This window comes from Castor canadensis, chromosome 5, assembly GCF_047511655.1.
Source record: "Castor canadensis chromosome 5, mCasCan1.hap1v2, whole genome shotgun sequence".
NCBI lineage: Eukaryota > Metazoa > Chordata > Mammalia > Rodentia > Castoridae > Castor > Castor canadensis.
In genome coordinates this window covers 180,274,170-180,286,593 of record NC_133390.1, presented here as the reverse complement: position 1 = coordinate 180,286,593, position 12,424 = coordinate 180,274,170, and the positions used below count along the sequence as shown (strand labels likewise).

The 12,424-nt window shown below is 51.6% G+C and overlaps 1 protein-coding gene across 1 annotated transcript in view; it reads right to left on the bottom strand.

Moving 5' to 3' along the window:
* Cdh4 (cadherin 4) overlaps window positions 1-12,424 on the bottom strand; it is a 513,311-nt gene that overhangs the window by 130,556 nt on the left and 370,331 nt on the right. The window contains exon 4 of the mRNA XM_074075054.1: window positions 1,533-1,706. Coding sequence (XP_073931155.1) covers window positions 1,533-1,706 — 174 coding nt within the window. The remainder of the gene's footprint in view (window positions 1-1,532; window positions 1,707-12,424) is intronic.

Here is a 12,424-nt window from a genome sequence, read left to right as displayed (position 1 = left end):
CTTCTAAGCACAGGCTCACAGACCCTGATAAGAGTGATGACTTTTTCCTGGCAGGGATTTTTGGAAGCACAGATGCTGAGCAGCACAGTCGGAGCCTCATTCCAGACACCCAGAGATCTCTGCTGGGTCCTACATGTCTTTAAGACCCTCTGACACTGCTTGTGGCCTCCCCTAATCATGTCCCCAGAGCAGCCCACAGGCCTGAGAGTGGCCGTCATTCTTGGCTGTTTCCTTTGCCTTCCTTGGTCTTTATGGCCAACCTCCAGCTAACAAACAACAGTGTGCCCAGCACAGTTGCATCTGTCCGTTCAGGACAAATTTGTCTGTGTTAAAAATGAATCCCTTGGAGAAAAACCTTGACTAAATGACAACCCAAGTGGTGGCTGGATACAGCAAGCACCTGGGAGTGTTGGGGCTGCGAATGTGGTGTGGGGACCAGGGCTGCAGCATCAGGGTCATTGTGAGCATCGGGGAGCACAGGGGTCGGCCATTGGTCCAGGGGATGCAGAACTTGGAATCTGTCCCTTAACTGGATTTTCATTCTAGACAACTCCCTTCCCGTCCCAGACCCCATTTTGCAGGGCACTCTTCACGCCAGTTTGGCAACTCCAGGGGGCTGGATGCTCAGGAAAGCCATATGCTGCATTTTGGGAGGATGCCACAGAGCAGGGTGACACTGCACCAGTTCTCTGCAGTGTGCACCAATGCTGCAGTCTCTGCTCTAAGCAACCTGCCATTCTTGGCTCCTTCCTAGAAAGGTCAGTGAACCCCTGGTGGCTGGCCCTGGGGATACGAAGAGTTGGGGACTCTGATGGCACGTCTGCATTCTTTAAACACAGAACCCGGCACTGTGCAGTGAAAGGAGTGAGAAACAGAACTGACAAGAAGCCCCCTTCACAATACTCCAGGATCCTCACTTCAGTGGGGAGGGTGGGGTGGAGTGGGGTGAGAAGCTTTTCCACAAAGGATGGAAATTATTTGATACAACTCTTACTATCATTTGATCAACTGATCATCAGTTTAGGTTGCAATTTCCTTCAAGGGAAGAAGAAAATGGCAGTTGGTGGTCCCAATTATAGAAATGCACACTCATGAAATGAATTGTTTCTGCAAGAGCAGCACCTGTGGTGGCTGTTGGGAGCAGGTGGCACTGCAGCCGGCACACAAAACAACTATGCCACTGCCACTGGCCTCAGCAGCACAGTTCCAAGACCTCCTGTTTTCAGGACGATGATGGGTGCAGACATGCCACTGTCCCACAGGGAAAGGCACCAGAGGACAAGAGCTCCAATCCATGTTCTGCCCTACCTGCTACCACATGCCAGCCATTTGCAACAACCAAGAGAGAAGTCACCCCCAGTTCAAGAGGGCCGGGCTGCCTGGAGGCGCAGCTTCCCCCCAGCTGTCTCCTCTGCACAGTGCTTGCCTGATTATTTCTGTGCTCTGGGGCAACCCATGCAGAACCTGCCCTGACTCTGCAGGATCCAAGAAGAGGGGCTGCGTCCCGCACCAAGCAGGAGGGGCCCACTTACCCGCACCAGCTGCTGTGGGAAGGGCCCGCGGGAGTTTTCTGGAACGTTGATGGGAGGAATGACCCAGTCCCGCTTCTGGCGCCTCAGGCCGCTGGAGCTCTGATGCTGTGACCACGGCAACACTGTGTCTCTCGAGGGCTGAGAGGGGTCCAAAGCCACACTCGTCTTTCCTTTCTGCGCCATTATCCAAAGGAGAGAGAAGAGTCAAAGAAGACTGGTTAGGTTCTGCACAAAGGAAACAGGCCTGTTGAATCTGTGAATTTTGATTGATAGAGAAAGCTGAATAATGTGTTGTGTCAGGGGAAAAAAATCACTTGAATCAAGTGTGGTGGTGCATGCTTGCAATCCCAGCACTTAAGATGCTGAGGCAGGAGGGCCACAGGTTCAAGGCCAGCCTGGGCTACATAGCCAGATCCTTTCTCCAACAAAGGAAAGAATCACTCAAGACCTCATCTGCAGACAGTGGCGTGGATCACAGAGATAAATTGGGAGGAAAAAAGCCATCAAAAACTAGACAATAGAGTTGACTACTTAACTAGTAGTGTGAAAAAGGACTTTAAATTTTTTTTTTTTTTGGTGCTGGGGATTGAACCTAGGGCCTCCTCGTGCATGCTAAGCACACCCTCCACTTCTGAGCACAACCCAGCCTATTGGGTCTTTTAAGTTCAAAACAGTGGAAGGAACCACAAAGAAAAAGAGCAATACATTGTAATTTAAAACTCCTGTTTTTGAAAACATATCCTGAAAGCAAATGACAAACACATAAAACACCATTTATAACAAACTCGACCAAGGGTTAATGGTCTCTATGTAAAGAGCTCTTACAAATCAATAAGAAAAAATGAAATCTTTTTCCATAATGGGAAAAGGACATGAATACATAATTCATAGAAAAATAAATGTTAGTGATCAATAAACTTATGAACACTCTTCATGTCTTCCAGGAATCAAAAATGCAAATTAAAGCGGTAAATCCTTTTCAGAAGAGGAAGCAAGATTAATTCTCGGCACTGAGAAGGATTTGCCAGAGAGGGTGAGGGGGGAAGGAGTGGGATTTGCCATTAAGGACTGAGCTCCTCCCACTCGGGGGCACCCAGAGTCACGTGTCATAGAGTTAAGGTCCTCATCTCTCCGAACCCTGGTGTCCTCTTGTCTGAGATGGGGTGGTAACAGTAGCACTGGATTTGGAAACTAATTATATGACATTGAAGACATGCTTAGTCCACTCATAGGTGGCTGCACTGGTGTCACTGGGGCTCCACCTGCCAGCCCTGGGCTCAGCACGACTTCCCCACTTGCTTCCCAGTGACTATGCAGGTCCTCGACAACGAGCCTCCCTTTGACCATCAACTCCACACTGGCGGCCTTCCCGTGAAATTGTGCGGACACAAATTTGTGCCTAAAGATGTTTATGTAGATGTTTTCCAGCAGTGAAAATACCAGAAAAGGCCTGGCTGGCTGACAGTAAGTAACCTTGCTTTCCCAGCTGGGGACAGTGGAGTCACTGACAGCTACTCTTTGAAGATGTTGATGGAACATCCAGGACACATTAGCGAGTGGAGAAATGACAACAAAGTACATGTGTGGCATGAGTTCTAATTTTTTCCGAAGGATCCAAAGAGAACTGGGAGGAGGTACATCAAAACGCAAACGCTGCTTTTCTCTGGCAAGTTTCTCAGTGAGTTTTATGGGGTTTTACTGGGCTTGGTTCCTTTCACCACCCAGTATTTTCTGAATGTTTTAATGCACGCCCTATCGTTTAAACAGCCAACATCTGTGTACCTGCCACGTGTTCCTGCCCCGAGCTGCAGGTGGTACACTCAGCACAGCTCCATGGCTAGGGTCCATCTTACTTAGAATCTCAGGGGCCCCACAGAAATGGACCTTGGACCAGGACAGCCCAAGGCAGAGGAAACCACACTGGCTAGGGACATCTGACCACAGGCTGCCCCTCTATTCATGGTCTGAGCTCCAGACCTGGGCAAGGTCACCAGATGGCCCCAATGCCACCTTCTTCAGACAAAGCGCCTTCCACTGCTTTGTGCATAAAGATTGCAGATAAAAAAAATATTCTCAAGCCCCTGCCACTCCTGCCACCCCTGCCACAGTGCCCACACTTAAAGCCACACCTGGACAAGCTGTATCCCTCCAGAGTCCTGCTCACATGCATGTGTTCAGGGGTTTGTGGCAATGAAAACCTGATGGGCTGCCATGACCCCCAGCCATTATCAGAAAGAGAGTGGGAGGTGTGAGCGGTCCAGGGGCCTGGATGTCTATGGAGACATGACACTGGCCATCCTCAGCTCAAATCAGACTTCCATGGACTGCTGGGGACCCCTGGAGATGGGAGAGGTCTTCTCTAGGCTCCTGTGTGACTACTGTGCAATGGCTTTAGGCCACACATGGCTGCACATTCTCCCGTGCCACCCAGGGCACAGCCAACAGCTTTTCATGGTTTTCTTGCTCAGATGCGCATTCAGTGCCTCACAGGTACTGAGCGTCAGGTGAGTGCTCTGCGTCCTGGGTACAATGCACAGGCCCATCCCTTGAAGGACTGGCCTCAGAGGGACAGCACTTCCCTGGGGCCTGGTTTCCCTTTGTCCTCCCTACCATGGACACAAGACAGTCTGGGCTGATGAGATGTAAGCTTTTGTGAAAAAGATCAGACTAATCCAGCAGCTAAAAGTACCTGGAGGCAACACAGAAACAGTAAACAGAACCAGCAGTAACAACCGGGACTACACCCTGACACGTAGGCTCCGAGGCAAATGCTGCCACGAGGTCTCTCCTTATCCTCCTGCCACCACCCAGTGGGGTACATCATTATCTTCACTTTACCAAGAAACAGGGAGCTCAGAGAGTCCAAGTAACTCCTGACAGTCACACAGCAACTTAGGTAGGGTTTGAACAAGTGCACTTGGAGTCCGATCCCAAGACCAGAGCACCTGGCCACGTGCCACCTCTCACTTCTGGGGTCTTGTGGCCTGTGGTGTGGCCTCCCCTTTGCCTGTCTTTATACGAGGTGTGCAGTGGACAGCTCAGAAGTGGACATTTCCACGTAAGGTAGGAGCAGTGGCCAAGGGAGTCTGAGGGTTGCCTCCCTGCCTGCAGGGCATCTTCAGAACCAAGCTGGGGCTGGGAGAGGTCTGAGTGCCCAGCTGCTCCTGGGCGGGCAGCTGAGCACAGAGAAGCTTCTCTGACATGCGCTCTCTTAGTTCCCAGGCCTTGCCAGTTTGAGAACCTCTTCACATACACACCTTATGGCAGGGCCTTTTGACACACAGGTAGTGAGACGCACCTGTCCCACTGCTGCCAGAGACAAGGATGGGTGAGTTTTCAACCTTGAGCCTGTCTGCTTTGGACACCTGGCCAGACTTGGCAAAGAACTGTATGTGTCAGGAGGAGGTGGGAGGGAGCCTAGACCCCTGAACACACCTCGGGGGAGCCAGGGGTGGGCATGGATTCTGGCCACCGCAGCCCCCTTTTCTCCCAGTGCGCGGTGAGGCCGGGGCCTGCTGGGCTGTCTCACCTGGAGGCACATCCCTGCTGGCGGCATCACTTGGGCCTCTGAATCTCAGATCTGGACCTGTATAGGGCTCTCATTCAGCCATTTTAAAAAACCTGCTTTATCCTCATTTGCTTGTAAAGAGCTTACTCGGTGTTAATTTCCCAAGTGTTGTTTAAATAAATTGCACATATTTTCTACTATTTTAAAGCTGTGAGACAAATGTAATAACAAAATCTGGTGAAAGTCAATGCCAGACCTGCACAGGCTTCTGCCTGGAAGACGTAAACCATCGATGGTAATTAGCGGTTATCCCGGAACAACAGGCATGTTCCTTTGAACATATGAAGATCTGGGCCGTTCATGTAAACACTGATGCAGAGTTGAACTAATTATAAAAAATGCTCCCTACCAGACAGACACCTGCCGATTCTCCCTGTTCTGAGTTTCTGAGTGAGGGATGTCTGAGGGTTGTTTAAGACATCCCACAGCATATCCACGTGTGGACAGGCACGTTGCATGGGTACACACATGTAGAGAGGTAGATGTTTGTGTGCACATGCAGGTGTGCAGGAATGCATGGATATGCATACACACATACGTATGTGAGCACACAGGCAGGTGCATATGTGTTTATGTGTTACACACATGTGTAGACGTGTGTCTGTATGTCTCTCTGTTCATATGCTCCAATTTTCTCAAAATCAGCAGCCCAGCAGCACAAAGGGGTAGCGTTGGTGAGCACTGGCAGATGGCAGATGCTTTTGACCACAGTCAGAGAGGGACAGAGCTGTGGGGCTCATGGTCTGTTGGGGGAGCAGGATTCCCAGGGAGCAGCACGGGAGGGGATGGGGGACACTGAGGCTGGGGAACCTGGTGAGCTGGATCTGGAGTAAGCCTTGCATGTTGGAAAAGGGTGGGGCTGGGGCAGACAGGCTTAAGACTGTCCTATAACCCTCACATCTTAGCCCCCAGGAAAGGAAATTGAGGCCCATGGAGGTGAAGGAACTTGTCCGATTTTCCTGGCTATCCACCGGGGTTCCTTCTTTGTGGCCTCAGCCTGAGGTTGGGGTGGTGGGAGAGGGTGGGGTGGCTCAGGGGAGGGCAGGCCTGAGCTTTCTGACCGAGCCCAGGCCTGGGGGCAGGGCCTGGTCTAGGTTCCTCTCTGGGGACCCAGCAGCATACCAGAGAACGAATAGCAGGCCCAGCACCCATGCCCTTTCCTTAGTTTCCTCTGAGGAGGACTGGGGTGGCCAGGCAATCAGATCATGGCATTTCACCTGGCCAAGTGGCTGCTCCTGGGAGCACAGGTGACCTTCAGCAGGGGACTTTCCTGGGTTTGCTGGAAGGGGTGACTATCATTCCATGGATAGGGGTCCAAGATGGGCAGGTGGGCACCTGGGGGCAGTGGATCTTGGGACTGGCCCCGAAGGCTGCATGGATCCATAGTCTTCTTCCACCTCTCTGGCCCCTCCCTTCTTCCTGACCCTCGCCCTTGGCAGTGCAATCCCTTGAGTGCCATCCATGCTCTGACCAGAGTCCTACAGGCACTGAGCCCTGTCTGAATGCCTCTGGGGGTTGTTTCTTGACCTTTGTTTCTGGTCACACGTGGCCTCCTGGGTGTCCCTGGACACGCAGTCTAACACCCTCCTTTTGGCTCTCCCTGTCTCTCCACTGCGGAACCCATGATTTCTGTAGCAGTGGCTGCAGAAACCACAGCCTTCCTGGAATCAAGTGGCAGCATGCAGCTTTGTGAGGGAGGCCTTGCCTTCACCTCTGGCCGCTGGACCTCAGGGCCCAGCTGTGGCAGCAGACACACAAGTAGGAGGAGTGAGGGTTGACTAAATGGACATCAACTTGTTTAAAGGTAAAACAACATTCTGTGCTTGCATGGGCCACGTGGCAGGAGCCCCACTGGCGGAAGGTGTGTTCCACTTCTGTGAGGGACCAGGGAACCAGGATGGGGTCTTATAATCCTTCTGGGATCCTTGCCTTGGTCCTGTGGCTCCCTCTCGGTGGGTTTTCTGGACATGTCTCCAATGTAAGCACTGTTCTTTCCAGGGATAAAGTGACAAGGTTCTCAGGCTTGAGGACATATAGATTATTTTTTCAGGGGAAGAGGCGAGAGGGAAGTGAATATAAGAGAACAAGAGGAAGTCAGAGCTCACGCCTGTAATCCTAGCTACTCAGGAGGCAGAGATCAGGAGGATTGAGGTTCGAAGCCAGCCTGGACAAATAGTTCATGAGACCCTATCTAGAAAAAAACCCATCACACACACACACAAAAGGGACTAGCAGAGTGGCTCAAGGTGTACGTCCTGAATTCAAACCCCTGTTCTGCAAAAAAAAAAGGGAAGCCACAAAAATGTCAGCCTTCAATTTTCACTGGAAGGCTGAGGCCCCCAACCATGGGCAAATTGCATGCTGAAAACAAATCAACCCCTTCCTTGCACGGTGGACTCTGTGGACTGTGACCCTTCATTCTGTATCCATGAGCCCTGGCAGCTCCGCCCCTGCCTTCATCTTGCACCTCTTGTGAGAAGACTTGTTCTCTGTGTGTGACAAGGAGTGGATTCGACTGTGACTTCTAGGTGAGGTCTCCAGGGACTGCTCAGTATTAGCAAGAAGCTGGTGGTTTCTCTTCATCGTCTTTCATAAGGAAGAGAGGATTAATGCAAAATTGACCTAGGGCAGGCTTTCAATTAGAAACCTCTCCCCCCCTTTTTTTTGAAAAAAGAAAAAAGAGAGAGAAGGTTACAGAGAAAGAGTATAGTCACAGTCCCCCAATCTATAGGCAAAAGTTATTATTTATCACCTTTTTCTAGTTCCAATCCACTCATCTGGGGGAGCCCAGGAATGTGAGGAGCTGAGCCTAAACCTGGCTTAAAAATCAATGGGCTGATGCATAAAACCCTCAGGTGAGGCCACGTGGTGGGGAGGTGGACATAATCAAGTCTTCCTAGGAGAAGAAACTTCCCTGAGTGCTTGTGTGTGCGTCACAGGTATGCATGCAGGGGTGGCTTTTCCCTACCATCTTGGTTTGAGGTGGTGGGAATCAGTTCACATTTTTATTTCCTTGTGATGGAAACAGAGATAGCAGGGCCTATTCTCAGCCTTCTGGACCTAACATACAGGGCTCTCTGCGGGTGTGGGGTGGGGGGCTTGCTGGGGGTGTCTGGGCTTGTGGACATGCTCCCTGTGCATCCCAAGCCAAGTCCATGTGCAAGGTGTTGCAGACTGGGGTGTGTCTGCTCCTAGACACAGGGACATCCAGAAGACCCCGCAAATAGAGAATTCATTCCTGTGTCTCCTCGCTTGTTTTGTGCAGCCTTTGGAGACTACATTTGCTCGCTTGCAAGCAAGTACATTTAAAACATTTAGCGAGGGTTCTGCCTGCAGCCTTCTAGCTGGTTTCCATGGTAGCTAAGGACAGACAGAATAAAATGGCATTTAACAGACACAAAATAAAACAACAGAAAGATGTCTGCAGTCCAGCAAGCACATCACACCAGCCGTTCTGCATAAACATTTGCTTGGGTTTGATCTGAAGGGCACTGAGTGGACATCTCCTCACATCCACGGCACCATCTGGGAGGAATGCCGTCCTTGACCTGAAGCCTGTTGCTGTGTCATACTCCTGATCTCTTGTGAAAGGGAGAGGCTGAAGCTCTCACAGAGACAACTCAGAGGAAGGCTTCCTAACAAGACAGGGGGTTATTTCTTCATCACACCTGTTTGGAAGGAAAGTCTTGGCTTGAATGTTCCATGCCTGCTGCCTGCCATGCACCAGGGTGGCTATCAGAGCACCCCCAGCTCACTCACGCCTGCGATGACGGCACTGATCCCATTCACACTGGGGAAATGGAGGCACTGAGATGTCTGAGAATGTGCCCAGTGTCCTACAGATAGGACTGGGGATCTAGGGTTGTGCCCCCTCAGTTGGGGCTCTTGAAGAGTGATCATTGGCTCAGAGGGTGGAAATCACCCAGCCCACTGCAGTCCCGCACTGGTGTGCAAAACTGGAAGCTGTGCTGTGAACCACCAGGGCTGTGCTGACATGGGCACTGCAGGCTGCTGGGTGGCACCCCTGGCCTCCACCGAGTAGGTGCACCTTCCACCAGTGACACCCAAGATAGCTGTAGACCTCACCAAATGCCCTGGATATGGGCAACTTGCTTCAGAGACCTAAGAAAATTTTGTGTTAGAAACAACACAAGCAACATGACTCTTCAATTTACAGAAAAAAAAAAAACATTCACAGTAAAAAAAAGTTTAATTAGCAATTTAAGTGAAAACGTGGGACTCTTTCTGGAGTTGTTAGCAGTAGAAGTGAGAGTGAATCGTTTGTGTTGGTGTCCGTTAGTGAGAGAAAAGTCCCCTCCCTGCAGTGGTTCTGGAGGGCAGGGGTGGGTAAAGCTTTCACTGAGAGACTTAAGTGCAGACTTGGAGCTAAACATCCTCTGCAGAGCTGTGAGGAGTTCAGCTCCATGAATCCACTGTCCGCGCCCATAGGTGAGGTCAGATGCCCTGAGGGATGGCACTGGCTAGTCTCACGCTGAAGCCTGTGGGTTTGGGCTTGCAGAAATCCTGTCCTTGTTGGGAATCGTTTTACCAGCTAGTAAGGACTGTGTCCCAACCATTTTGCAATGCTTTCACAAAATCCCCAAGAAACAGGGAGGGTTTTATTTTTAACCACATGAAGAGCAACACAAGCTTGTCTTGATCTGAGAAATCCTGGCTTGATGTTTGCACTAAACACCTGCAGAAGGGCAGCTGGGACTCCTCCCCTTTCTCCCATGAGCCCCTGCAATGTCGCACATGTGCACACACATGCACACACACTCAGATACATACCACCCTCTTTGAAGAGCTAAAAGGGCCCAGTGGAATCTGACTGTGCTTAAACCAGAATAACTGGAACCAGTGCCAGTGTAAGCCCATGGAAGCACTGGTGACCTGCAGCCCCTTCATGGCCTGCTAGGGAGGGACAGGTGGGCTCAGTCGCTCTGCCCAACAAGACTGCCCAGTTACATAGCTGGAGGTGTTATCTGAGGCTCAAGGGGACATCCCTGTACGTGGGATGAGTTTACCGGTGCCATTGTCCTTGCTTTGCAGATGGGTCTGAAATGTGAGTCGGGCAAGGGGTGGGGGTGGCCACAACACAGGGCTGCACTTCTCAGCCTGCTGCCCCTTGGTCCTCATACCCATGCAGTTCTGGGGATCTCTACACAGACAGGTGACATGACTGATGATTGACAGAACTATGCACCATGCCTTGCTCCCTGCGGGTCTGCAGCCAGGCCCTGGGACTCTGGGGACCTAGAGCCTGCCCTGCAGTCAACTGCCACTGGACCCGGGCTAGCCATAGTTCCTGCGGCCACCGGTATATCTACAAAGAGAAAGGAATCTGGACTCTGTTCAAGACTGTTCTGAGATTGTCACCCGAGTATAGACTTCTCAGTTCTATGACCCACACTTAACACTGGTGTGGCAGCAACTCCACCTGAAAGATGTAGCCCAGCCTTGGGGCTGGAGGGCTGGTGACAGAAGCTGCAGTTTAACGGAAGGAGGCAAGGACGCACCTTCGAGTCCATCCAACCAGACTAATCTCCACGGCCTTCACGTCAACCAAGAGCTGCAGCTCAGGTCATGCGTGGCTCCAACTACCGTGGGAATCGCTGACAGTTTTTTACCCTTGCTGTGTGGGACCCCAGGGTGCTCACGGGCTGTGGCGCCATCCCTGCCTTCTCTCCCATGAGGCTGTCTGGCTAAGTGTGGCCGTGATTGGCATGGAGAAATGTGTGAAAATCCATCACTACAGGCATCACCCAGGCCTGGGTGTCAGGCCCTGTCTCACAGAGCCTGAGTTGGGATGTGGCCTGAACTTGTAGGAGCATGGAGGTCACTCTCCTCTTTACAACAACCAGTCGTCTTCTGAAGAACACAGTGAAAAGGCTGTCTGCAGCTCGGCAATGGTGCTGCGGCTGCTTACTTTGCTGGAGTTGCTGTTTTTCTGTGTTGTTGAGGGCTGTCTTTGATGATTTCCTGAGAAGCAACCTTTATGATCTGGACCCCACCATGGCCAGCCTGACCCACCAGGCCTCATTTGCAAATGTCAGGAAGTGATTCTTAGCAGGGTCTCCTTTCCATCGTCCTCAGAGACAACCTGGGAGTGTCAGTGGTGGAACCAAGCTGAGCTCCTGATTTGCAGGATGGGAGTGATGGACAGAAAAATGGGATGGCGATGATGAGAGGGAGGGAGCTGGACCAGGAAGATGGGGGATAGGCCAGGGGGTGGGGGATGGATCAGGAGGAGGGGAGATAGACCAGGAAGATGGGAAGATGGACAAGGGATGGAGATGGGTCAGGGGATGGAGATGTGTCAGGAAGAGGGGAGATGGACCAGGGATGGAGATGGGTCAGGGGGTGGGGGATGGGCCAGTGAGTGGGGGATGGGTCAGGGGGTGGGGGATGGGTCAGGGGGTGGGAGATGGACCAGGGGATGAGAGACCACCACACACCTTAGAACAGTGTTCTGGGCTAAATAACAAAGGGCTACAAAGTCAGGGGAGGGTCCCTAAACCAACACAGGCTTATTCTGTCCCAATCATAGAGTCCACAGTCCAAGATCAAGTTGTCTGCAGGCCTCATTCCTTTTGAGGCTGAGGGGGTCTGTCCTGACCTCTCCAGCCTCAGTGGCTCTTGGCAATCCTTGGCATTCCTGGTGTGTAGGAGCATGACTTCCACCTCTGCGTCCACCTTCATTGGCATTCTTCCTGTCTGTCTGTGTCCAAAATTCCCCTTCTCATAAGGTCACCGTCTCATTGGATCTGTCTGCCCAGATGACCTCCTCCTCTGTCCTAATAACACTTGCAAAACTCTGTCTCAAACATGGCCACATTCTGTGGTACTGGAGACCAGGACTTCTCCATACTCATTTGAGGGTCACACAGAGCCGGAGAGCTGGGTGCCCCGGGGAGAGATGACGGGCTCCTGCTGGGCCAAGTTTCCCTTTCATGAATGCTGAGGCACTGTACGTCCCGATATCACCTTCATAAACAACAGTTTCTTTTTTGCAAAGTATACCCATGGGTCCTATTGCCACGTTCTAGACTAATCAGCGGGGCAGATGACAACTGTGGGGACGGGGTGGGGGGAGGGGTGTTGGGGAACGGGGAGGAAGATTCTTCACCTTTGGCATTTACTGGGAGGCCGAATGTCACCTGGATTCCTTGGGAGCAACTCAGCTCTCCGGTGGGAAATATGTGACCTCATTTGCATTTTCTAATTGAATTGCTATCAGCTGTCCTGCAAGACTGCGCTAGCTCCGAGAACTTCCTCCAGATTCTAGCTCCCTCGTGTCACCCACAGGAAGACCGCCTCTAAC